The sequence below is a fragment of the Glycine soja genome, chromosome 17, assembly GCF_004193775.1.
Source record: "Glycine soja cultivar W05 chromosome 17, ASM419377v2, whole genome shotgun sequence".
NCBI lineage: Eukaryota > Viridiplantae > Streptophyta > Magnoliopsida > Fabales > Fabaceae > Glycine > Glycine soja.
In genome coordinates, this window is record NC_041018.1 from 4,691,131 (window position 1) to 4,718,810 (window position 27,680).

The following is a 27,680-nucleotide window of genomic DNA, read 5'->3' on the forward strand; positions in this document are numbered from 1 at the left end:
AGTGAATGGTGTCAGTCTGTTTTTTTTTTTCTTCTTTTTTGGTAAAATAACTATAATAAATATTTTATATAGATGATACAGAAATGGCTTATGTTGTGAACAATAATTAATAGAAAAGTGATTTTGTATGAAATAACAAAACTATAATAAAGAAATAATATATATACTAGCTAACAATTTCACTTTTGTTAGATATTAGCAAGAATAAGTGTAACTACTAAAGCTTTTAGAGTATTTGCTTTATGCAGGGATTGACAAGTGTAACTGTAGGGATTGGCTAGTATCAAACAAACAAAATAAATAAAAAGGTATTGTTTTGTTTGAACTATGAAAGAAGAAGGCTAGGGTTTTTTTTTTTGAAAGGAAAAGGGATCGACAAAGGGGTATAACAGCGAAGGGGAGTTGTTAGGAAAGATGGTCACATGCAATTGAGTTGGCCATCTCGTAATGACGAATAAACTGACAAGCTAGACATTCTCTTAAACTAAATAAATGAAGATTTAACATTTGCATTTAATTTGAAAGACGAGAGAGATAAGACGAAGGAAAAAAGTTTTGCACTACTTCAAGTATTTTAGCATTATTTTTAATTAAAATTAGAATAAGTAATTTGTATAATAAAGATTAGGTTGGCTTATTAGTAAGTAAAGCTTTAAATATTGATTGAAGAATAATATCGAGATAAATAATGTCTCTCTTTTTTTTTCTTTTTTCTTTTAGTTATTATGTCACCATCTATTAAATTCAACCAAAAAAAATGTCACCATCTATTAACTTATTTTAGTCATATTCATATAGTCATATATATAGTAAAAAATTGTAATTCTATTTATCACCAAAAATTAAGTGTTTTTCCATAAAGATTTTAGTATACTAATTTGAAATACGAGCAACAATAAGCATGTTAATATTTTAATAATTTATCTAAAAATAGCCTTTATTTGTCATCAAATAAAATATAACCTTTTTTCGATGTCAGTTCATAAACTAAATTTCTTTCATCCCTAGTAACATGCTAATCCGTGGTCGTGCACACCTACCATTCGTTATTATTATTATAAAATTAATACTAATATATAACAGCAAATTCTGGCAGCCTCATCCCTCCACAGATTGCAAATTAAACACAGCATATAGATGCTTCACGCAACGTATAATTAGACTGCTACATTCTCAATTTTTAAATTATTCTTAGAGTCAATTTCGCCACCATCATCCTCTATTTGATAACAACATGACATATACTTAATATCAATGGCCAGACTGTCCATGTAACAGACCTTTGTTGTTGTTCTCATCAATCATTCTCCAATTATATATATATATATATATATATATATATATATATATATATATTTGGTTCTTAATTACATGTCAACTACATATATTTTTGTTGCTCAAGCTCTAGGTGGGGCCATGTCGAGTGTATATATATAAGTGGATAGTTGTTATATGTTGGAACCAAGTCGAAGTAGCAAAATAAAGAGTTAGCAAGTACTAATGGAAACTCCTAAATTTGCATTCTTGTCTTTGCTTCTTCTCCTTACTAGTGCTACTATAAGTTCAGCTCAACTAAGTAGTGGCTTCTACAAGAACACATGCCCCAATGTGGAGCAGTTGGTTCGCTCTGCTGTTGCACAGAAGTTCCAACAGACCTTTGTGACTGCTCCTGCCACTCTTAGACTCTTCTTCCATGATTGCTTTGTGAGGGTGTGTATATTCCTTCTTCATCACTTTCATGGTTTTCTTACGTACATAACTTAGCATGGTTTGAGTTCACATATATTTCTTTATCATTATTTTGTTAATTAAAACGAAAATTTATGTGTGCTTAATTTTGCATTCAGGAACCTTCACAAAACTATATAGGTTCTATATACAATTATTATCTATTAGTCTATATTTTCAGCTTAAAAACATTTTTTTAGTGAAGTCAGACTATATATAATTAGTCAATATTATTAGCTCTGAGCCCATCCTAGTGGTCATTGTTGGGTTTATTGGCCACTTGTTATCCAACCACATACAAATATCCAATCATGTAAAATTCATATCCCATGATGCTTAATTCTCAACATAAGGATTGTGTGTTGAAGATCTCATAATATTAGTGGCCAAAACAATATATATAAATAGAACATAATTATAATCTTATGAGCTAGTTTTTTAGTTAAACTCAAAGTATAAGAACTCTAATGAAATTTTAGCATGTTTATCATTTAGACTATAGAGTAAACAGTAGGTTTTTAAAATGACTGATGACTTTTTTTATTTTATTGTTGATTATTTTGTATGTAAGGTGATAACAAATTTGTTTGTGCAACAGGGTTGTGATGCTTCGATTTTGCTTGCAAATGGTAGGCCAGAGAAGGATCATCCTGATCAAATTTCTCTAGCTGGTGATGGTTTTGACACAGTGATTAAAGCCAAGGCAGCTGTTGATAGAGACCCTAAGTGCCGTAACAAAGTCTCTTGTGCTGACATACTCGCTCTGGCTACTAGGGATGTCGTAAATTTGGTATTATTTCATTTTCTTTGAAATTTTATTTGCTTCGTTAAATTATTGACCATAATGACCAGCAATTCATTAGTTTACCTCTAAATCGTTTGATCGATGCCCATTAAGAATTATACTGTTTGACATTGCATTCCCAATAGTAATAATAAGTGCATATCATTAATAGGCTGGTGGACCATTTTATAATGTTGAATTGGGAAGGCGTGACGGGAGAATATCTACTATTGCCAGTGTTCAACGCCATCTTCCTCACCCTGAATTCAATTTGGATCAGCTCAATTCCATGTTTAACTTTAATGGCCTATCCCAGACAGATATGATTGCATTATCAGGTAATTTCACCAGCAAAAAAAAAAAAAAAGAGGTTCTATTTTATTCAATCATACTTACTTTTATAACTTTAAACCAAACATGTATTAAATTATAGTAGGATAAAGAATGTTAGGTAGTTTAATTTAACTTTTTTATATAACAAAGCCTGAAGAAGAATAATGTGTTTTAATATGCTAGGTGCGCATACAATTGGGTTCTCTCACTGCAACAAATTCTCGAATCGAATCTACAACTTCAGCCCCAGAAACAGAATTGACCCAACACTGAATTTACAATATGCTTTTCAACTTAGGCAAATGTGCCCCTTAAGGGTTGATCCTAGAATAGCCATAAACATGGACCCTGTCACGCCTCAAAAGTTTGACAACCAATACTTCAAGAATCTGCAGCAAGGTAAGGGTCTCTTCACTTCTGATCAGGTGCTGTTTACAGATGCAAGGTCAAAGGCCACAGTCAACTTATTTGCATCAAATGAAGGAGCTTTTCAGAAAGCTTTTGTTGATGCTGTTACTAAGTTGGGAAGGGTTGGTGTTAAAACTGGAAATCAAGGTGAAATTAGGTTTGATTGCACCAGGCCCAACTAGAAAAGTACCAATGTGTTATCATCATTCCTATTTAGAATTTGTACGAATTTTTTTGTTTTTTTTAACGGCGAGAATAAGGTGTGAACCTAAAATCTTGTATGAACCATCCAAAACTTTCATCATTAGGCCGATCTAGTTGGTTGAGTTTGTATAAGTTATATTTAATAATTCATTATTGTATTAATAATAATTGATGGAGTTCTTTGATCGAGTTCCATTCATTGCTTCAAGTTACAAGATCATTGTATAATTAATACATAATGTGATGGACCCATTGCCATAATTAGTTTTATATTATCATATTAATTGGATTAATGACCTTTTAACATAATCAATAAAATAGAAATATGATAATAAGCGCAATAAAATTATAATTTTTCTAAAAGAAAAAGTAATAAAGAACATTTAGATCTCACGAACCTTGAAGAACATATCCTCGACTAACCTTGGACCACGAAAATACAAAAGAAAAGAAAGCTAAACTCTAACCCAAGTATCAAGTTATAAGAGTGGCAAAAGTACCTTTGTAAGAGTTTCTAAACTTTATTTATAAGTGTGATTTCTAAAGCGAGCCTAAAACATAATAAAAATAACAGGATCCTAAAGAAAAACATGATAAAATAAAACATAAAAATTGCTCAGAGAGACTAAAAAACAAAATAAAACCTAAATCTAAAATATTAATATTAATTAGCTTGGTGCTCCACAAATGTTGTGCACTTTGTAAGGTGTGATATCTAAATTCCTATTTCCTTTCTCTGCATTGATCAACTAACTTTATTGTGTAGTGAAGAGTGTGATTAGGGTTGTGTAGTGAACTCTAATAAGTAAGGTCATCTAGGCACTTGTCTTAGGTCTCATTTAATTAATTGTTAATAGTTAGCGCTCCTTACTAGGAATGAGGAGCTTGTTGGACATCTCATCACTATACCATGAGATTATTGTTGAGCGGTGTAAATGTTATCCTTATTTCTTGCAATATCTAAATTTTTAATATTTACAAAACTACATTAATTTTATGATTTACATGAGATTTCTTCTGGTTGTTTGTATTTAATTTTCTAATTTGGTTTAATGATTTTTCATAGTTAAAAAATTTATTAACTTCCATTGTCCAAAAGTTAATATTTCTCCTTACATAAAAAAATAAATAATAATAATAATATAATTTACGAATTAAAGGGATAAATCACGGTTAAAGTGTGATACCTCAGTCTGAGCCTCATATCCGTCTAGAAAACAAATTGAAACTTTCGAATTCATTGCATGGACCATGTGATGTGAAGGGCCCATACACCTTGAAGACTAGAACCTATCCACTTTCTTCTTTTCTTTTCCTCACATGTCTCCTCCTAGGAAGTTATCATTGTTTGAGACACAATTGGTTATTAAACATGAGTATTTCTTTCAAAGAAAATTCAAATTTTGATTTACTATATTGTGAGTGACTAGTCCATTTTGTTAGACTTAATCCCATTGGTCTATCCACTTCCTAAGTGCATTCATTTACACATGATAACTGTGAAATATGAGTTAAATTGATAATCAATTTTGGTTAAGAATGATTATAATTTTATCACTTTAACATTGTTTTTAATGAAATAATGGAAAAATTAATATCATTGTAATTTTTATCAGTAGAATTCAAAAGAAGAAAATTTCAAGTGTTTTGGAGGAAAATTGATACAAAAACTTAAAGAAAAAGTCTTGAAGAAAAAGTTGAAGATTGGGACACCTCACATAGCATACAAAACAGGTCCAATACATCTCCTCGCTTAATAGTCAGCTCACATCTAGCGTGAAGAAGACCCACGAAAAAGTCCAAAGACATGCTTAGCATGAGTCCCGCGATAAGCGCGTGATCACCATCATACTTGCTAAACCCAGAAGGCTCGCTTAGCGAAAGGTCGTGTGAATTTTAAGTTACCTTAAACCTATAAAAGGAGTAGGAAGCAAAAGAAAAAAAACACCGACACACCAAAACTTATACCTCTCTAATGAATACATCCTAAGTCTGAGTATCTCAAATAGAGGAAACTCTATTTCTATGTCCATTATCCTCTTCTCTTCCTTTATCCATCCATTTCCTTCTTCTATCCACATCAGCCCCTAAAGTGTAAAGCATTTCATGGCAACGAGAAGCTAAACCCACATTGCAATATAACTCTTTCTTATTATCTATTATGCAATCTTATTTCTATTGCTCTTTTTGGTGCCTAATTGCTTATTATGGTCTGGTCATCCATATAGTGGTTAGGGGATAATGCATTATTGAAAAATGGTTATTTTCTAAAGAACTAAAAAGGGTATCTAAATGAAATTATTGCTAGAAATAGATTGATATTCGGTTAGCCTATTTTCATTCATCTCTAATCTTAAGACGATTTATTATTTTCATGCATCTCTAACATTAAAAATTATTAACATTGCATTACAAGTAGTTTTGGCATGCTAGGTCCCAACATATTTGCATTCTGAATTATCTTTTTATCATCACCTTATCTTTTACTTTTCTTATCTTTAAGTCTCTTACTTTTTTTATCTTCTACTTTTTTAAATCTCTCATCCCTTTAAATTTTTATCTTATCTCCTAATCTTCTATTTTAAATTTATTATCTTTCTTATCTCTTACTTTCTTTAAATTTTACATTTAAATTCTTTATCTATTGATTGTAAATTGGGTTTGTATCAATCTACTTACAAATAAAGTCTCTATAGATTCAATACTCAAAATTTTGAGTACTTTATTATTTGAGACAATTTAGCGCACTTGTCAATGAGTTAAAAACGTGACAGAAAGTTATTTGACCTTTGGGCATAAATGCATAAAAGGAAAGATTGTTTCTATTTGCTGTTTAAAAAAGATACTCTAAAAAATGAGAGGTCCTTTATTGTTCTAATTAAAACTAAAAAAAACTAGATCATTTTGATTGGTTGAACACTGTTGTAGAGAAATCAAAACGTTGGATCTTAGACCCTGCGTCAAATAAATTAAACTTATTTGCTCACAGATTTAATTGGAATTAACGCTTAAATTTTTAATAATTTTTACTTATAAAATTGAATTCCCAGCCTTATTCTTGAATTTCCAATAATTTCTATACGGCCAGTTCAAAGAGTGACTCAATCTTCCCAAAAATGGATTTGACCTCATGTCCCAACTTAAAACTGTTAAGTTCTGTTTCATTTCACTTATAAATTCTTCTCTTTATTTTCTTTGTGTGAAACTTATATCATCATGCGAAACTTACTCTTGAATTTCTAAAAAAAAGTTTCACCATCTAGTTGTGTTATATTTCTACGACAATAAATTTTGAGATTTTTTTGGCACATACTACTTATCCATATTCAAAATAAAAAATTGTATGTTTAATACTTAGTGAATCATCGCATTCAAGCAGGATGGATGAAATGGAGAAAAGCATCGGGGGTGTTATGTGATGCAAAGGTACCGATCAAGCTAAAGGGAAAGTTTTATCGGACTGCGGTAAGACCGGCGATTTTGTACGGAACAGAATGTTGGGCGGTCAAGAGCCAACATGAGAATAAAGTAGGTGTAGCGGAGATGAGGATGTTGCGGTGGATGTGTGGTAAGACTCGACAGGATAAAATTAGAAACGAAGCTATTAGAGAGAGGGTTGGAGTAGCGCCTATTGTAGAGAAGATGGTGGAAAATAGACTTAGGTGGTTTGGGCATGTAGAGAGAAGACCGGTAGACTCTGTAGTGAGGAGAGTAGACCAGATGGAGAGAAGACAAACTATTCGAGGCAGAGGAAGACCCAAAAAGACTATAAGAGAGGTTATAAAAAAGGATCTCAAACTTAATGATTTGGATAGAAGTATGGTACTTGATAGAACATTATGGCGGAAGTTGATCCATGTAGCCGACCCCACCTAGTGGGATAAGGCGTTGTTGTTGTTGTTGTTGTAATACTTAGCTCAAACCACTATTAAGAGAATTTAGAACTGACAGACATAAGAATCACACTATCCTTCAGAAGATACAACTTCTGAGAAGACAAAATCATGAATCCACCTGCATATGGTGACTGTTCTGTTTGCAAGTGACAGAATCATAGCCATTTATTATGAGACGTTGCCATGTGATGCTCCTAGCCTATTTGTTGACGATACGTATCATTTACAAAATAAGAATTGTATCCTTTTTTGAGTTTAGTAATCTTTTGAGAATAGACTTTCTTGTATACTTAAATACTCAAGGCATCCAGTAGTATAAAGTTCAACATTTACAATAACATTATCAGGTTAGAAAAGAACATGTTGGAAACGAAAAATAGTTTTAGAAGCACTGCAAATTAGATACTATATATATACACAGAGAAGGCACTCAAAAGTGGGTGTATAAGCTATTCATTTATTATTATTGGGATAAAGTAGAAAGTAATCTAGGAATCTGAATGCATGAACCATACAAATTCGGTGGTCCATGTAGAGTTGAAAGGATACAATCAAGCTATTATAGTGCTATTTAAGCTTTAGACCTTGAGAAAGCCAATGTGTCCCCTTTCTTTGCTGAGTAAATGTCACAGTGGAGCTACTCATTGGGGTTGTGGGGTCACTGCATTCTCCTGTTCTATCTGATTTGAAGGAGGCAGGTGAATTCAGCTTTCTGGTTTCTCCATTATTGGTTGAGTTTGAGCATGCTAATTGTGGTAAGTGAGAGTTCTTCTTAACTTGGCTACCTCCTATACTTAGTGTCAAATCCACTTCCATTTCTTCATCATATCCACTAGTACTTGTTTTACAACTCTGAAGTGCAGTGTGGGAGCTAGGCCCTGCCTCACCTTCATCGAAGCCACGCACTTGGGTAAAAATGTCTTCCTCAGCAGCAGACCTTTCAAGATCAAAACCTCTTCCTCCTCTCAAATTCTGAACGTGGAAATCAGGCTGGTGTGAAATCTGTGTTGTTTGATGTTGCTGTTTAATGGAATGTGGATGGCTTACATTTATGTCATTCGTGTGGTTCCAAATTTTCTGTTGTCTAATTTCGTTTTTGAGATCATCCATCAGCATCTTTTGCACAGTGTATACACGGTGTAGTTCTCTTACCTGCAAATTCCAAATTCTCATAATTGCTAACTTTTTAAAGATAATAAAATTTTGTTCCTGAACATCATGTCCCTTTAACAGGGTTGACACTAATATTTCGCATGTGGTGACTGCTTGGAATGATAATAAATAATTAATGAAGTTCATAGAGTGAAGAAAATTCGGCCTTGGATAAGATATCATGGAAGGACTTCATCATCATACGTTGATTTTTATATCATTATATTCAGTTTCAAAGCATTATGATTTGTATTTTCATTTTTCACACAAAATGGAGTGCGACAGCCTCCAAAGATAAAGATAAAGAAAGGCCACAGAAATGGAAAGCTCCTCCTTCAATCTGTAATGCTCATGAATTCAAGCCTAATACACTTGATTGACCATATGCTATGGTTTTCAAGTAATGCAACATTTATGGTAACATGGATATTTCTTTGTATTATTAAGATGAAAAGTTCAATCATACCACATGTTGAGGATACCTGGTGTTTGAAGATGTCCTCTTGCATCTGCATTGTCTTTTTGATGGATTCTACATTGTTTCTGTCAAGCATCCTATCCATGGGACCTTGCAATTTATTGATTCCAGTCCTTTGATGCTTGTTCTGAAAATGCTCCCAGACATCCACTCCACCCACTGCTAAGTTGTTGCTGTCTACTAAGGTTGCTAGAAGATTTATGGAATATTCAATTTTGGTTCCCATGCCTGACAAAAAGAAAAAAAGAAAAAGGCTTATTTTTTTCAGATTTTTTTTTCTAGCTATCAAATCACAACTTGTTGGTGTATGGTAATGCCTCAAGTCAACTACTAGAAATTTTCTTTATTATTGAGCAAGTCCTTGAGAGAAGTAATAATGAATAAAACATGTGTTGTTCCTTTCTCTGTTTTTTAAGGCTAACAAATGCAGTTATGATCTCTCTAGCTAAAATGTGAAGGTGGGGACAAAATTGAATTAGGCCAAGGTTGGAGGATATTCATTTAATTTAATATCTAAAGAACAAAAGATTGACAGAACTGTAAACTCAGAAATTTTGCACTTGTTGAAACCCAAATTTGTAGGTAACCATACCTGACACATGGCAAGAAAATTGAAATGAAAATTCAGCAGGATCAGTCAGTCATGATAAGCTGACATTATCCTGCAAGATTCTGCCACTGCCCTTTTTGGTGCACAGATGCGGGCAATATATAGGAAAGAAAGATTCTAGTTTACGTTGTGAGATAATTTGTCACTGCCCTTTTTAGTAACCAAAAGTGGAGAGAGAGAGAGAGAGAGGACCAAGGGAAGAGAATTATGCATTGAAATGTTCAAACGTGCAATCAAACATTGCTGGGACACTGATGAAGCGTGTAACATGAACAAGGCTACAGTGGAACCAACTAATATGTGGGTCTGTGATTGTATGATGAAAGCAGCACTAGCCATATATTATAGCCTCATAACAGTGGTCTTCATCCCCTACTCCCATCACAAGAGTGTCCACTTATCCTTGTTTCTTATAAAGCTACCCTCTTTTTTTAGCTATTCTAATTCTAAATAGAACAACCAAACTTTATATACAGTGAACCTAAAGTAATTAAATAGGGACTAGAAAGAATTCAATAAAATTCTAAGATCACACGCATCATCACACAGACACTAGGAGTTTACATGCCCAGGAAGGACATGTGCAAGTCAACTTATTTTTCTTTTTATGTTATTCTTGAAACTTTTGATGTATCACCATGGATGGATAATTGGTATCATCACTTCCATGACAATTAATAAAACTAACAATTAAAAAAAAAAAAAAAAAGACCTTCAACGATATGAAATAAATTCTCATTGAATTTCAGAACTGCAACAAAACACCTTCTCAAACCATATTTGGAGACCACACATCAAGAAAAATAAAACTAAACTCATTAGGATCAATTTGGTGCCTAATTGAAGTTAGTGGAAACATATTTATGGGGGTGTTGTGTAATTAATACCTGTAATAAGAAGTGGCAAAATAGCAGCTTTCTGTGATGAAGGTCATTGAACATCTTGTTCCCTCATGCCAGCATTTATACCCATATATAAATGAGGCCTTACAAATAATAATACCAATTCCAACATTACAAAGGGAAAATTAATTGTCTCATCTCATGAGTCTCCTTGACAAGGAAAAAATGACGGATCAATCCAAAGAGTGCACCACACCACCTGGAGAATCAGGATGGAGAAAGCTCATTGACAGCAGCAAATGATCTCTTGGCACATGATGAGAACCATTCAACCCTTTACAAAGAAACAACAAAGCAATAACCAGCTCAAATTTAAAACTGTAATCATGAGTTTAATAATTCAGGCTTGACAGGCTGTGAAGGTAGGAGGCAAGAGAAAAGCTGGAGTAGCAATGTGTCTGTTTCTGTATGAGTGACTATGTGATATTTAGAAAGAGAAAGAGAGAGAAGTATACATATTCACATTAGAATATGGTATATTTTGTATTTCTATAATATTTACTGTAGTTGATATATTATATTGTTGCTTTAATGTAGCGTGGGAAAGGATATATAGAAGAGAGGGGACCACAAAGATGTATAATAATAAAAACAAATGACACTCAACATGAGCCAATGTAGGCCAGTGAACAAGATATTCCAGACAAGGTCTTGCACAGGGACTTAATCAAGATATGCATGAGCAATGTAAGTTAGTGCTTCTTTACTATGCCACCAGAATTTCTCTCTCTTCAAACTTCCTTGATTTTTGAAAATTCAACTATTGTGATTTGATTATTCTTTCCGTACATGCTGAACAATCATCTGTTGTGTTAGGGATTTCAGCTGAAACCAATTTCGGCAGGTGTTGTTGGGTTACTTATGATGAATTTTCTTTTGGCAGCAGCAAATTAATTTCATAGGCTTGGGAATTGAAATTATATATTTTTTTTTTGGTAATAAGGATTTGAAATTATATGCCTATACATTGAAGGGCAATACAAATAATCGTAAATTCTAATTCTATTGAACAGATTTTATTTTTTTTGTTTACACAATTCAATTGGGAAGATCTAGCAATATTATGCATATATTTCTTCTCTGCCTGGGAAAAATTCTCAACATTGTTTTTAGTCTGGACTGGTTATTTGTCCAAGTGGTAAGATGTTTAATTCTCTTCAAGTATGATTTCTCTGGGTGGCAAAAATAGGTGAGTTTTTTTCCCTTAATAAACTCTCCAACTTGGGTCAAATTAACCAAAGTTTAATGAAATTTTCTAAATATCAAAGTCCGGGAAAATAAAGAGAAGGAAAAATTACCTTTCTATATTTCGAGCCTGATCCATATGTAAAAGCTCAGTTTTTGATAACTAGAAGCAATTCAGATCCAGCTCGCTCTTTTGGAAAAAGCGGTTTTTATTTTCTATAATACATATAAAAGCTTAAGTGAATTTCACTCATTTTGTTTTCCCTCCTCCCTCTTAAAGAATAAAGCAAGAAATAATAGACTGGTTGAAAATTGAAAAGTTATTGATAACTTTTATGTGTCTGGTCATAACTATTTTGTATAATATCTTGAAAAACGATGCATAATGTATTGTAAAACAGAAAGTGGTGTAATAATGCATTCAATGGATGTCCCTCTTCTGTAGTTGTCCTACAATTTAAAGATTAATTAGTTATTAATTTCTTGTTAAAACACGTGGGTCTTTTGACAAAAAGAACTATATACTACCATATCTAACAACCCTGTATATATTTATTATTAGATCAAGTAATCATATAATTTTAAAATATCAATTTTAACAGTATCTAATAACTCTCTGTATTTATTGTCACTTTTTAATTCTTTTAGCTAGTGTTCGTGTTATTAATAAATATTAACGAATGATCTAATCTGATCGTCAAAAGTGAACAGAAGAAAATTTTATTAATAATCTGTCAGTAATAATTAAAACCAAACATAGGAAATTAAGAGCGAGAGAAGAGATGTATGACCCATCACTTTCCCCCTAAAAGCTGTTGGGCAAGAAATACCATATACACACTTAAACTTTAAAAGCTTCCTACCTAGCCTTCAAAATTCTGATCCGAAAATATCAGAACCACACACGTATATATTTGTCTAAATCATTATTCTGAACATTATTAAGCAATGCATAGATTTTCCTACTTAAAATATCCTTTCATCGTATACGTATGTGTGGGCATGCCTGTCTTTGTCTCTTACTTGTTAAGTTTATGTCTGAATTGATTCTCTCTAGTTTTAATTAGTGTAGCCATAAATGCTAAAATTGGTTAGGAAAATAAATAAAGAACACGCATGATAAGGTGTGGCTTGAATTAAATAGGATTTGAATAACAATGATAGATGGCTTTTTTTTGGATAATATTGGATATGTTTTAATATCATTTTAGATTTTTATAATGTGAGTTTAAACTTAACTCAATAATAAAGAAACTAGAATTGTTTTTTGTTTATATATATATTTTTATATGATTTTATCTTTTATAGATATGATATTTGAATTTTTTCTAACTATTGATTGATTTTCTTGGAGATGTTACATTGTTACCTAACTATATTATTATATTGTCCGTTTTCTATTAAAATTACCCGTTATTTATATTATTCTCTGTACACCAAGAGAGAAAGATCTGCGTACCTGACACCAACTGGTGGTGGACATCAAAGTTGTCAGAATCAAAGATGAGTTTTATATCCAGCTTGACCTAAACGGATTTGTTTTGGAAAAATATTTTGTCAACGTCAACATATACAACAATAAAAAAAATTATTTCCTTTAATTTGTATTTTTAAATATATAAAAAATGAAAATAATTATATACATTAATTTTATATTTAAATAATGAACATATGTGATAACTTTTTGAGTCACACTCAGAGCATGACTCGAAGTAAAAAAAAAAAAAAGGAAGGTCTCCTGGATATCTCAAATCAGAGATATTACTTATCAGTGTCTTAAACATTGATTAAGAAATTAACAATAGTTTTTATTAAAAATAATAGTATGAGAGATGTATTAAAAATAAATAACTAAATAAAAACCTAGTTTCCTTCGATTCCCTGCGTATACAAACAGGCTATTGGTTGCTTGGTTTGATCTTATGTTTTCTTTTTTCATTTTTTTGGGGTCAGAAATTCAGAAAATCATGTCACACAACACATGACGTTTTCGTTGAATAACACCTGACCTACCCATAAATAAACCTAAAGCATCTTTTCCCCCTTTATTTTACTAACTTCCAAGTAAACCCCCGGTTTTGGTGTTAGAAGATAAACTCATACTGGATCAATGCATGATTAAAGAAGAGAGTCCTAGATTAATTTCAACTTGCAATAGCTAGGTTCTTCAAATTGGATCAGAGGAAAAAGCACGCGTTGTAGCCCCCACCAAGGCACAAGTCGTAAAAAATGTAGACCCACCACTCCACTTATCCACATGTCTTTTTATTTTCACTTCAATTCTGGATTTGGATTCTCCCCGCAAGTGCCACTTACTTTATTGTAGCAATTCATTGACCAATGTCAGAATTATATATATTGACCATTATGAGATGCAAGATGCATCAAAGTATTTTTTAACCTTTTATAATAATTGGATGTAAATGTGACACTAGTAGATATATTGTTGAATGTTGAGACAGGACAGCTACTGAGGATCAAACACATTTATTTCTACTAGATGGAGTATAACAACTCTCAACAATATTGCTAGTTAATAATAATTGTACTCACACTTCTTTTATTTATTAAAAAAATAGTTATCTCATCAATCATGATCATATACAAACCCGTAATAGATTCCTTTCTCAAGATAAATCCAAATAAATGTACAGTCTCTTGTTGCACAAGCCTTCTCATCACCAAATTGCTGTTTTGTTCTCTTATTTTTCTTTTCTTGGCTTCTATCTGTATTGATTCTGAATACCTTTAAGTCTTGTCAATTTCTATATATAAATAACACTTAACTATTGGGCCATTATGGTACCGAGAGGCGGGTCCTTGTCTGCCTTGTATTTGTCCCCCATCCCTATATGCATGCATAAATTTAATTTAATGTCTCAAGTCTACAGAAGAACATGGTTAAAAGAATTACATTAATTAACTAATCTAGCTAAAGGTGCACATTATCCCAAGATAATAATCTTTAATAGGATCTCAATCCCGAGCATATTTTCATTCTCAGGATGGCTGCATTAGGTGGGCCCCATAGTTTAAAAAACCAAGCTTAAATATAATTGGTCACTTCAAATTAGTTACTTGAGTTTCAACAAATGACTGCACATTAAGTGCCGTACGTCATGATCAATAGATTCATAAGAATGTCACATTCACACACATAGCTTGTGATAAGGTATGGCCAGAAAGTGTTGTGATATATGGGGCCCAACAGGTACGGTGGTGACACTTGTAAGTCACCCAACCATGCAAATTGGTTCTTAGTACTCTTATCATGTTGTTTCTAAGTTCCATCGATTGGAGAGAATCTAATGGTTACTTTGTGATTTAATCTGTTTTGGGATCAGTTGTTGATTAGTTATTTTTCCAGGGGGGCTTCACTAATAGGCCTTTAGTTTGCTGATTTAGGAAGCAATTGACTCTAGATTGAACTTTTTCCTTCAAGTATGTTAGGTTAAAGCCTGATTTCCTTTTCATTAATTGATTAAGGCCAAAGGAGCTCATTGCTTCATATTGATGAATCCGATAAGCATCATGACTACTTTATTAATCATTTAATCTCATATAATAGTGGTTAAATAAAGACATGCGACATTTATTGCTACAAGACTTGAGTTTGATCCCTTTTATTGCTACAATCCTTATTGTTTTACTACTACTAATTAAAAAAAAGAAAGATATTGTCCATCTATACCAAAAAATAATAAAATAAAGTGACGTGCATCTTTAAATTATTTATTTATGATTTAATTATTAAGATTTGTTATGCTTTTATGACTTTTTTTTATTCTTACTCCGTCAAAAGTAAGACACTTGGGATCGGATTTATAAGAGATGACGTTAAAATTAAACTCAATCTGCTTGTTGTTCATACAAACTCAAGGAGAACTTGTCTCACCTTTTTTTAACAAAAAAAATCTATTTATTTATAATTTTAAATAAAACATATATTAATTTATTGTCTATATTTTAATTTAAATAATACATAAAAATAATTAAAACAAAAAAAACTTAAAATTTAAATTATGTTTTAAGAAATTATGTCATTTCGATTTTTATTTAATTATTATGATTAGTCTATATTTTCAATAATTATAAAAAAATTATTGTAAGGATAAAATTTTGTCTCTTTTATATAAAGTATGTTGCAAAGTTGGTTTAGAACACAGGTGTTAATTATATTCCCAAAATTTGTTCAATCAAACCTCACACATAAATTTGCTTAAAATCTAACAAATTCAAACATGTCTGATCTGCTAAAAATATATTTACCGTTTCAAATCGTTAAAAAGTTTAGTAATTTTACACTCAATTATCACAGGAAAGTTTTATTCCTACTTATAAAGGTGATAAGAAAGTTTTATTCTCACTTATTTATAAATTAGCACTAGTAGTAATATTTCATTCTCAAAATAATATTTTATTCTTTTCAATTAAATCTAAATATGAAAAAAATAATCCCGTCACTTTTTCAAGAATATTAAAACATTTAAGTTTAAATATTAATAAATTAAAATTATATATAAATAATTTCAATTTTGTTTTCCTTTTAACTCTTTAATGGTTGTCCTTTCTTTTTCTACATAGCAAAACCTTATAAATAAATAAATAAATAACAGTATCAACATTAACCCAATTTTAAGATATTGTAAATTATGTTTTTATTATAAAAAAATATGCATCACAATTTTAGATTTTAATGTAATAGATATTTTATTTATTGATTTTTTTACTAGTTTTATTTATATATTTAAAATTAGAGAAAATGCTAAAAAATAATTTTAAAATGTTAATTAAAGGATTAAAAAATGCTTGTATTAATTTATTTTTATTTCTAATGATTTTTTATGTAACTTTTAATAATAAAAAATTCTAATGAACAAACTCTAAAATAAATCAATTAACTCATAATCCATTAGGAATGACCTAGTGATGAAGGGTTTAGTTTGTTTACATAAGATCTTAGATTTTAACCTTAACATTGTAAAAAAAAATCTCTAAAATTAATCCATATAAAACTGATGTTAATAAAATCGATAAAAATAAAACATGGTTTTCAAAAGAGTGATATTATTATATCTTTATATATGTTTTATAAAAATATTAAATAATAAATAAATAAATTCAATAGTAGATTAGAAACACAAAACATTAGCAAGTAAAAAATTAATAGAAAAATACTGTGTAGGAAAAAAAGTTTTAGAATTATTCTTTCTCAAAAACTGAGGAGGCAAAGAAAAGATCGCATCCAATTCAGTTGGCACATTCAATGTATCAGATTCTCAGCATTAATTGTGTGTGTATAAGACTTCCCGACCAATAAGATAAAAATAAAACATGAAATGGATATTTAAAGATCAAAAGGAATCTTCCCAATTTATGATGAAGGCTTATCTCTTCTATGGACCCAATGCCCTCTCTTCATTATCAATAGTATCCTCGTTCCCACGTTATTCTGGTGCTTATTGATTATTATTTTTTTGTCATCCTTAGTACGTATTTTAATCCCCTCAATGATTGCTGCCAAAATTATTAAACTATCTCTATTTTAATATGTCTAATTATGTTACAAATTTTTATTTCTACTCATATGCCCTGCCAATAAAAATACTGTTTATTCTTCCAACAATATTAGGAAGAAAAAAAACTATGTGCTATATTTGTTTTTAATTTAGTTTAGATGAAAAGGAACGACCTTGAAAATAAAGTCGAAAAGGAGGGAAAAGATTTTCTTTTGGTCGCATAGGATAGGATTGCATTTCCTCGGTCAAAAAGATATCAGCTAGAAGTCTTCTTCCCTTAGATTATCCAGTGCGCATGTGTACACATTTAGATAAAAAAAAAAATTAAAAAATTTTATGATAGAATTTGTTTTTTTTTTTCAAAAGCTTATCTAATTACTTTAACTTTTTTAAAAGTGTATTTTAATTAAAAATATTATTATTTAATTTATTTTAAAAAGACAGCGTGAAACAGTCCCAAATTGGAAATGTGAGATGAGAAGTGAGAAAGTAGAATAAAGAGTGGAGGGTAGGTCAGTAATTGTGCTTCAGAGAATTTGATGTTGATGTAAATCATGACTCACTTGGTTGGTTAGTTGTTGTGGCAAACCACCCCAATGCGTGAGGGAATGGCTCAGTGCTCCACATCCACGCCACCGCCAACTCTTGCCCTCTTAAGAGTCTATTCAATAACAACTTCTAATTTCACGTTTATATTATTAAAATTTATATATTAGTATCATGGAAAACTTATAACTTATTGTAATATGATGAATACAACTTATAGTCTATAGCCATATCCTTTTATAAATTGTTTCAAATATTTATAAAATTTTATGTTGTAAGAAAAATTAAAATAAAATATAAATAACTTCTTTAAAAGACACCGTAAGAAATAGTAGGAGTAGTATGTACTAACATTCAGTATTTATCACTTCAACTGTCATTTTAACTATTGGACTTTAATTACGTCATGCACATCAGTTTCATAATAATTCATGCATTATAGTATATCTTATCTTTCATCATAAATTCATAATGACCGGCATGGTTTGTATAGCAACACGAAAGCAACAGCAGAATAAGTCGAGGGAAATGGCCCAAAGAAGTTTCATGGGCCTAATACCATCAAAGCTCAACCGCCCAGCCCAATGCCTCAACACATCAATAAGCCCTCGTTTGCGTCTATAATGTATTTTCTACTATAAATAGAATCAGATAAATAATTATGGGAAGTAAAATTCCAATTCTGAGTATTTAATATAACTACATATTTAGAGCAGAAACTCAAAATTACTACTGACTAAACTGAAATAATCTCATGTTATTTGATCCATGTGTTTGGTAATTTTGCTTCTATAATTTCTTAGGCCTTTTTGTTTTTAACTAGTTATTTATGAAATAGTTTAGTTAAATCAGAAATTTACAACTACCTTTATGCGTCAAATTTATAATAGGTAGTATAATAGGCGTGGCCTTTTCAAAATGTCTAAGCATTCAACACGTATTTACAAGTGATATATACTACATGTTATGCTCTGCAACCCACAGCTGAAAGTTATTGGAAATATGACTATGAATACCTTAACAATGCATAAGAGACTAGAGCATTTGTACCTAAAAAAAAGGCTGCAACAAAAAGACTACAGCATTTTATATTTAAACTTAATTGTTCTAGTTGTTGCTAATCAATAATTGGGATAATTATAGTAGTAATGACTAATGACAAAGCATTGTCTGACTCATCTATTTAACTTTTTTCCAATGTCCCGACCTTAAAATGCTGTGAATTTGAATTTCTAAAACCATATGCTTTTCTTGATTGTTTTTAAATTAGTGTAAATATTGGGAACTTCCCTGAACAAGTACAATGTATGTCTATTGTTTCATTACATCCTGTATAACAAGCATGTAAATTGTAAATCAGTGCATTAGAAAGCACATGATTGCTTTGGTTTTCAAGTATAATATCTCAAAATACATCAAAGTAATTAATTGGTCACTCTTCCATTCTTCTATACATCAAAATAACACTCTCTTTAAAAAGCCTTTTATGCTGCTAGTAGTCATCATCTTCATTTCTTGACCCAAAGAATCTCCTCACAACTGCAGCAGCAGCACCAAGAAACATAAACAGAAGAATAGTGTCAAATCCACCTCCAACGCCTACAGCTACACTGGGACCTGGTGCAAAGAATGAAAATGGAGACCATCCCCAGCCACCATAACCATAGCCATAGCCACCAACAAGCGGAGGTGCCACTCGAGGATTGATATAGATGTTGGTCCTGTTAATTGTCATAAAATTCAGAAACAAGATTCCCAAGTTAATTAAATCAGTTGATATATATGTTATATGTTCATATGATCCATCCAATTATAAAAGATATTTCATTTCTTTTGATATGCATGATCTCTGGGGATACTCCAGGGTACGAATATCACATATCAGCCATAGTTAAATAGAATAAATTCTATCTACTTTTAGCAGAACAATAGACTTTTTTTGTATTTTTATGTGGAAGCCCTCAAATGATATTAATGTTTACACTAGTACAATTTGTACATATACAATACAAGGTAAAAAGGAGGGGAACCCGCGGGTACAGTTCCATAATCTAAACACCAAAGAATTAACAGCGCATGTGCATCGTGTATGATTATGTGATATCTATCTCACGTACTGTTTTTCTTTTTGAATGACAATTAATAATTTCAGGCTAAGTTATAGGGATATGATAATAAAGTAAAAACACAGGGTGAAAGATGAAGCACAAGTAAAGTCAATTAACATATATAAGAGCATATATTAATTGATCCTTACCTGGAATTGTTGATTCTTGGTGCGGAGCGTGGAGCTGCTGACTTGAAGGCCTGGCCACCAATTCTACCACCAGTCTTGGCAGCTGATGCATCATGAACTGACCCAAGTGTTAACACCCCAACAGCAACTGCAACCATTGCTAACTTTGCCAACTTGTTCTCATTATTCTTCTTCCTGGTAAGAATACAACATACACATCGATCAGCAAAGTCATGAAATTAATTAATTCATTGTTTGTTTGCAATTCAAACATTAAAAAAAACAAAAGAGAGAGAGAGAGAGAGAGCAGATAAAGAGTATTGATACCTTGGAGATTGTTGTGGGGAACTGCAAGAAACAATACTAATCCTGGTGGTCCTGAACTTTGGTGGAATAAGGGCGTTGGTGAGAAAGCTTTGGTGTGAGGAAGCTATGCTAATGCTAGTGCTACACATTTCTGGAATCGACAAAGATTATGTTCTCCGACCAACCTCTCTTCTCATCTTTTACTTTCATATATCAACGCTCATCCTTTTTCGTGGTTCTCCATATGCCACGCCGAGTATTATTCAACATATATAACTGTTACAAATGAAAATTATTTTAGAATTTTTATACTTTCATATATCATATCATTGTAAGTTAATTTAATCTTGGTTTCTTCAGCGATAATTAATCAAACTGTAGTTTTTCTACATTGAAATATTCATTTATAAGAAAAATGAAATAATGATCGATCATGTTAAAGTTTAAATCAAGACATTTATAAAAAAAAAAAAATATATCAGGACAGGCCTGTCACTAAAAATACATAATAATTTCAGAGAATCGCGATTAATATTTTTTAATTTAAGAAAAGTTAAGAAACTTGACCCTCAAAACACCATACTCTAATACACACAGAAAATAGTAAGAAATTAGATGCACTGTACCTTGAATTGTATAAATTTAAATAACATGTAGAATATATATCAATTTTGTCAGTGGTTAATTTTTGTGGAAAATAAAATCTTAGTGGAACCTAAAAAGTTTTGAAAAACATTTTTTCAATTGAGTTGAATGTGGCTTTCACTTAAACATAAAGAGCTCAAGTTACATTAATTAATAAATTTAGTTTTAATAAAATTTAAGTTTAATTATAAAGTTAAGTTAAATCAAACTTCATTTTTTCAATTTTAATCCAAACGCACATTTATACCCCCAGAGTATTTACGGGGATACTGCAAATGTAGTGGAAAAATTAAATTCAATGAGGATTTGGTTATTTATTCTTAACATTTTCCGTCATTATTATATCTTAATTATGTCATTTTATTTTGGTGAACCAAATTAATTTTGATTGATGCCTGGCCTTTTAAAATTGATCTTTATCGATTATGTGATGGGCTTACTGCTTACTTCATTTTGGACAATGTTATTCCCTTAGCCCATAATCTCTGTGTCAGCAACACATGGATCGATTTTGACCTTAAAACTATGGAGCGTGAAATGATGATGCTGATATCTCCTGTACAGCAGGAAAAAAGATGAGGATGAGGTACTTGATCGTGAAAAGTGATGGATAGTCGCAATCTATGGCGAATAAACCTCAAAAATCAAAATATTGTGATTGGAGCTTAGATATATATCGTATCCATCACATGATTGGGTAACACAAAAGTTTCTTAGCTCAAGGATTCATGCCACTATCAATAATTTAGTCCGCATTCTTCGATACGTTATCTTTCATTCGGGAATTAATACATTTATAAATTTAATTTTTAAAATAGAAGGCGTATAAATTATTATTAAGTTCAATTACAAAATTACAATAATTTATACATTACTCTCTTTCTTATCAACTTATCTAGTTCAATTAGTTAAATAATGTGTATAAATGTTATAAATTCTGTGTGTTTAATTCTTATGGTTAAAAAAATTATATTTTTTGCTTAAATGTAATTTTAGTTTATTTATTTTTGTTCAATTCTAAATTTTAATTTTTTATTTTAAAAATGAGACATTTGTTCATCTCATTTTAAAAAATTCCCAATTTTGATCCCTTATTTCAAAATACAAACAATTTTGATCCCACAATTTTGTTTAATATTTAATTTGACCTAGTTTTGTTTCTTACTTTGTAATCAACTAATTTATTTCTTGATAGTACTTTAAATGAATACGATAGGTTTAAGGTTTAATTAAACAAAAAAAAAAGAAATTAAACATAGGAAAATTGGAAATTTAATCAAATTGTATTTTTTTAAAAAAAAGAGAATTAAATGTTTTTATTTTGAAATTAAAGGACTAAAATTTTGCATAATTTTTAAAATAAGATAACCAAATATCTTAATTTTAAAATGAAAGAATTAAAATTACAAATTAAACAAAATATGGGAAATTGAAATAGAATTACATTTAAGCTTTTTTTTTATCTTTCTATGAGCTCAATTTTTTATCTCATATTTTTTTTTCTTCTTTCTTATTTGCATGAATTTCTCTCTCTCTCTCTCTATATTTTTTGTATGACTATTTTTTTTCATCTATCATATTATTTACATAATGTAATTGGTGAAAAAGACACAAATCAGATTATCAAACTTGAGAGTTTACATAAATTCGTAAGATTTTCATAGACTTGATTCATGAACTCAACTCATAAATTCGTAAGAGTCCACTTCATATAAAAATAATAATAAAATATCTACAAATAACATATTAATTAAACATTTCAACAATATAATAAAACAAAATAGTAAATCATAAATTTCATAATACTTAAATCATTCTCATCGAAGGTTTAATGTTATTAGATGTGAGAATTTTTTTATTCGAAACAACACACTAAATAAAGGTATGTTGAGCACTAAACAGACATAAAATAATTAAAAATGACATACATTTTAATCTAATTTTTTCAACTTACTGGCTCGTTGACTAGGAGGTAAACTCGAGAGTTTACCGAGTTTATTTAGAATTTATAAAGTTTACCTAGAATTTACTAAAAAAAAAATTTATATACGAGTTAACTCAGAGAGGATAAATAGATTTCTAAACTTATAAAAATTAACGAATTAACTAGAGTTTCATGACCATGAATGTAACTAATAGAACTTACAATCAAACAAGACCTTGTTGGGTAAAATTCATGTCTTTCCATTATAGCATTTTTTTTTGTTGGAAAAAGGAGGGGAAAACAAAAACTATTACATTTGTGATTTATATGTTGAATTATAACTATTTTGGTTTTTGCTGGTTGAAAAGATGCTTTTCTATTCAACTAGTTTGAAATTCAAAATGTTAGTGGTAATAAATTAAGTGGGGGCGAATATGTGATTCCCTTACCCTTGGGTTAAAACTTAAAAATGTCTACCTTGTAAAAACGTTAACCCAAAATCCAAAAGTGTATCCCCTCGGGCTCGTTATGGAAAATTTTGTCTGGTACTTGAGTATTTAATGATCTGTGTTTGTTCCTTTATAAGGATCTTCAGAAAATGTTGATCATTTGAAGCAGCTCATGAAAAAGTAAGCCAGGTTGTATCATCATTTTTTACCTGCTGGCAAAGGTATTAGTGATGCATGACTTTGCTGGTCCTAAAAGGACACTTCGTAGAATGCGTAAACATGGCCAAAGCAAGTGTTCAGTTGGGTGGTAGTGGGAAAACAAATCACAAGTTCACTCAATGCAATACATTTTACTAGTTTTTCTTTTTATCGATAAATATTAATTTTATTAGCAAATCCATGATTTTTATTTTATTTTCTCTTCTCTCTTATATTTATATATCATCCGACCCACCCTATTTCTCCTCAATACCTTTTTTTAGTTAACTATATATATCTAACGCACAAATGAAATATGATGAACAAGTTATCTGCCATTAGTTTAATTAACTGACAACTAAACGACCGTCGAATTACTATAGTAAAGAAAACACTCGAATTAACCAAACTGCATTTCCATCCATCTTCATTTATAAACTAAAATATCTTTCATTGCTTTGGAGATATATAATAATATTTGAGAAAGAACCTTTGGTAATTATATCCAAGCCTTTTTTGTTCCCTTGAACAGTTTGAAAAATATATGAAAAACCGTACCACATTCAAAAAACAAGAGCAGAAAAATGAATATACCATATAGCTTCTTCAATAACTAATTTATCTTGAATTTAACATAGTTTATGGCTCAATTAATTGTGGAAATGCAAGACATAGAAATTAACTAACGCGTGTGTGGCACAGAAACTGAAGAGCGTTCACCTGCATTTGCAAACAGCTTATGTAACTCTCTAGCTCTGAAACCATTTGTTCATCATCACACATCTCTTCTCCTCCGGGTATCAACCTTCTCAGCTTCTTCCACTGGTTGCTGATGTCCTCATCCTCCTTATCATCATCTTCTCTGGCTAAATCCCTTTTCATTTCTGACATGTCCTTGCACTTAGACTTTGAGCTAGGGTTTGAAGAGAAATATTCCATTGGGAGTACAACTTCATTTTTGTCATAAGCATTCTTTGATGATGAACCTTCACCAGCCTCATCATTTTCAAGAAAGCTAGTGCTTTTAGCTGCATTGACATGAACGTCATCGCTTTGAAGCTTATCTTTAAGGCCGTTACTCCATGCAAATCCTTGTGCTGACAACACCATTGCCATGTCCACTTCATACTTGACAGCATTGTTAATATCATCACAATGCCTTCTATCTTCTTCCACAGAACTCTTTTCCTTTATCTTCACCAACGCTGGAACCAAATGATTCAAATAATTCCTAGTAAATATAGATTGCACTATTTGGTTCGGTTCCACGGAGTATACACGTCTGCGTTTAGCTACTTGCCCTTCCATTTGATCAAGGAATGAATTTGGACAACAATGCTGCAACCGAGAGAGAGAGAATTGAGGGCGACAAAATCAGAATTGAAAAACCTTTTTTGTTCTCTAAAGAAAGAAGAAAATGTAACTAGCAAAAGAGATTAGAGAGAAGAGGATGAACAAGAAAGATGGTTGGTGTTAGTGGAAGAAGTTGAAGGACAAAGGGGCAAAGACAAGAAAATTAAAGAAATAATAATAGGACATATGGTGAAAGTAAACCAGAGATACAAAAGAAAGCTGCTTTCTTGTCAGCTATATATATGTGCTAGAGCTGAATGAAGGTAAAATGAACAATTGAAACAAGTTGATGAAGCTAGCTATTGGATCGGTAACTTGATATATGGGGAAAGGCTACAAAATAAATAATTGGAGTGATATTAAGGAAATTGAATTATGATTACTAGAGGAAGCAAGAATAAAGGGAGAAGCAAGGTAGCTAGCTAGCACAGAAATGAACAAGAGGAATGAAAGAAAGCGAGAGAGTGAAGGATTTGTGTGCAAAATGTTGGGAGTGGTCTACTTATTTAGAATGGCACATGGACTCACATGTTTCTTGCTTTGCACAGAACGGAGTCTCTCCATGTGCACTAGAAAACAAAGACACGAAAACCCCACTATAAATGCCGTCACATGACTCCACCTCTTTAACTGGTACTCTTTTCCCTTTGCTCCTCCAGCCAGGGTCTCCCCTACAAAACCCGTTTTCCCCTCATTTCAAATCAACCAGCTCATCCTCTCCTACTACTCCTATGCAAGCACTTCTAGGAAGAATCAATTGTTCTCTTGTCATCTCATGTGTTACACCAATAATAATATATTGAGGGAATTTCCCTCAATATATTAAACCCTGAAATCTGTCTTTAATTCTTACAAATTAAAAAAAAAATCATTGTACAATATTTGTATGTATACAAATGCTACTTGCACAACATTTTATTTTATTCAATTTTAATTTTAATTGTGTGGTTAAATTTAATTAGTTATTCTCATGATAATATAACATGTGAGAATAGTTCCATGTACGTGATGATTATATTATAAAGCAAAGTGATAAAACTTGGTGTCTCATGTAAATAATAAAGCCAAAATTAATGTAGTGTCATTAGAAAAAGCGAAAACAAAAAGGTTCGTACTCAGGAAGCTTGATAACTTGATAAAAATATTAATCCTTGACCTTCTTGTTTATATACTAATGTGTGTGTGTATATATATATATATATAATCACTCGTCCTACGATAGAATATCCTACCCCATTTAAATATATATTGTTCATTCCTAGCTAAGAGGAAACTAAAACGATTAAAAAAAATACTATATATTAAATTAAAGATGAGAAAAGGTGAAAGCTAGAAGAAGAAGGAGAATAAGAAGATGAAGAGGAAAGCTAATTCGGAATTTTTCCTTTATGCTTTCAGAGGATCCTATACCATACTAGATAGATTCCAAGTCTAAAGTAAAACTAAATGCCAACCACCCTTTGAAGTTTGTGGGACAAGTGTGCATGTGAAGAGTCTGAGAAACTCATCAGATTATTAGTGTAAGGTACGCTTCCGATTCTCGTAGCTAATAATTGTTACTACTTACTGGTAATATAGATACATCCTACACCTGAGGCAGAAACAGTGAGGTATGGAATGACATAACGGAGTGTGTGTTTTTTTGTTGGGTAGGGCCAAAGTTCAAAAGCAAGCATGCAATTAGCCGTGCTAGGAAAGAAATTATAAGGCACTAACATTAATTGAATTGACGAGTCATACACAATTAACGGGTTCGTGAAATTTTGTCAGAGGCCAATTGATAGGTCTATGTGAATTGTGAGAAATAGATGGAGAAATAGTAATATTGTAGTACTCATTCAACTGTGCCTTGTAATCAAATTACATATAATCATAAATTTGGATGAAGCTTTAAGACCCACTAAATTTTGGATTGAAAATTAATTTTATAATTGATTCAAAGATTAAAATTTATGAAAATATATAGATTTTATCGGATAGCTAAAAATCCTAATTATCATAGTTGAAATATAAAAAAAAATGTATGAAGCTTGATACTTTTTTCTTAGGAAACCTTTTCTTTTGTACATGATATCTTGAGTATTTTCTACTTAGTTTTTTATTTTATAAAATGTTTACTTTAATCTGATTTTTTTACAAAATTTAAAAATAAATCCTCTTATAAATTTTAAAAGCAAAAATTTGATTAATTATTAAAAAAAATTAGTTCAATTGATTGAACAAAAGGTATAAATTATTATAAATCTTTATTTAATTGATTATTATGGACTAAAAAAAAGTTGATTGAGGTGGACGATACATTAGGTCTAAAAAATGTTTACACATTTTGGCACTAGGTGTAATATAATGAATTAATCCGGGTATAAATATTAGTGATACAAATAAAAAGATTCAGAAGATATGGTTGGATTTTGAGGGACACCACAGAGGCGTTTTGTTCTTTAGCCTAATTCTAGGAGTTATAGACGTATAGTTGAACAGTAGCATCACGTGCAAACCATACAGTTTGGCATATTTAATGGGAACAGTTAAAGCATGTTCTACCTCAGCACAAACCCATATCATGCATTGCTGCCTAAATCATATATAAGTTTAGAATAAGGCATTAATTTTCTTGAGGTACGAAATTTTGTTTTAAAGAACTATTTTCTCTCAATAAATATTTTTCCATATACACAAATCTAAAAATAAAATCTCTCGAGAGGAGGACATAGTTATCTACGTTATGTTGGTATTTTGGCGGAGGAGATTGAAAAGGACATGACGAGTATTTGAGAGACCATAAAGAAGTAAAATAATATTTGCTCTGGTCAGTTTTGATTTG

General features: G+C 31.0%; 4 protein-coding genes across 5 annotated transcripts; 1 reads left to right on the top strand and 3 right to left on the bottom strand.

The window, feature by feature from the left end:
- Positions 1-1,447: 1,447 nt before the first annotated feature.
- Positions 1,448-3,669, top strand: LOC114392711 (peroxidase 16-like). Its single transcript, XM_028353928.1, has 4 exons — positions 1,448-1,710; positions 2,327-2,518; positions 2,685-2,850; positions 3,029-3,669. Exons 1-4 carry the CDS (start codon positions 1,501-1,503, stop codon positions 3,433-3,435), a joined length of 975 nt encoding a protein of 324 aa, XP_028209729.1. The 5' UTR covers positions 1,448-1,500; the 3' UTR covers positions 3,436-3,669.
- A 4,045-nt stretch (positions 3,670-7,714) lies between these two features.
- On the bottom strand, positions 7,715-10,951 carry LOC114394204. 2 transcript variants are annotated; one of them, XM_028355857.1, is made up of 4 exons: positions 10,481-10,951; positions 8,988-9,211; positions 8,401-8,505; positions 7,715-8,325 (listed from the first exon to the last, which is right to left on the bottom strand). In XM_028355857.1, exons 2-4 carry the CDS (start codon positions 9,207-9,209, stop codon positions 7,921-7,923), a joined length of 732 nt encoding a protein of 243 aa, XP_028211658.1. In that variant the 5' UTR covers positions 9,210-9,211; positions 10,481-10,951; the 3' UTR covers positions 7,715-7,920. The 2 variants fall into 2 exon arrangements, with proteins under 2 accessions (XP_028211658.1, XP_028211657.1); XM_028355856.1 differs by having other exon boundaries at positions 7,715-8,505; positions 10,481-10,948.
- An 8,037-nt stretch (positions 10,952-18,988) lies between these two features.
- LOC114392336 lies at positions 18,989-20,526 on the bottom strand. The gene is made up of 3 exons (XM_028353426.1): positions 20,309-20,526; positions 20,003-20,176; positions 18,989-19,466 (listed from the first exon to the last, which is right to left on the bottom strand). The coding sequence occupies exons 1-3, from the start codon at positions 20,434-20,436 to the stop codon at positions 19,238-19,240; spliced, it is 531 nt and encodes a 176-aa protein (XP_028209227.1). The 5' UTR covers positions 20,437-20,526; the 3' UTR covers positions 18,989-19,237.
- A 3,522-nt stretch (positions 20,527-24,048) lies between these two features.
- Positions 24,049-25,553, bottom strand: LOC114392853 (transcription factor bHLH146-like). Its single transcript, XM_028354088.1, has one exon. It carries the CDS (start codon positions 24,809-24,811, stop codon positions 24,182-24,184), a length of 630 nt encoding a protein of 209 aa, XP_028209889.1. The 5' UTR covers positions 24,812-25,553; the 3' UTR covers positions 24,049-24,181.
- Between the last annotated feature and the right edge of the window lie 2,127 nt (positions 25,554-27,680).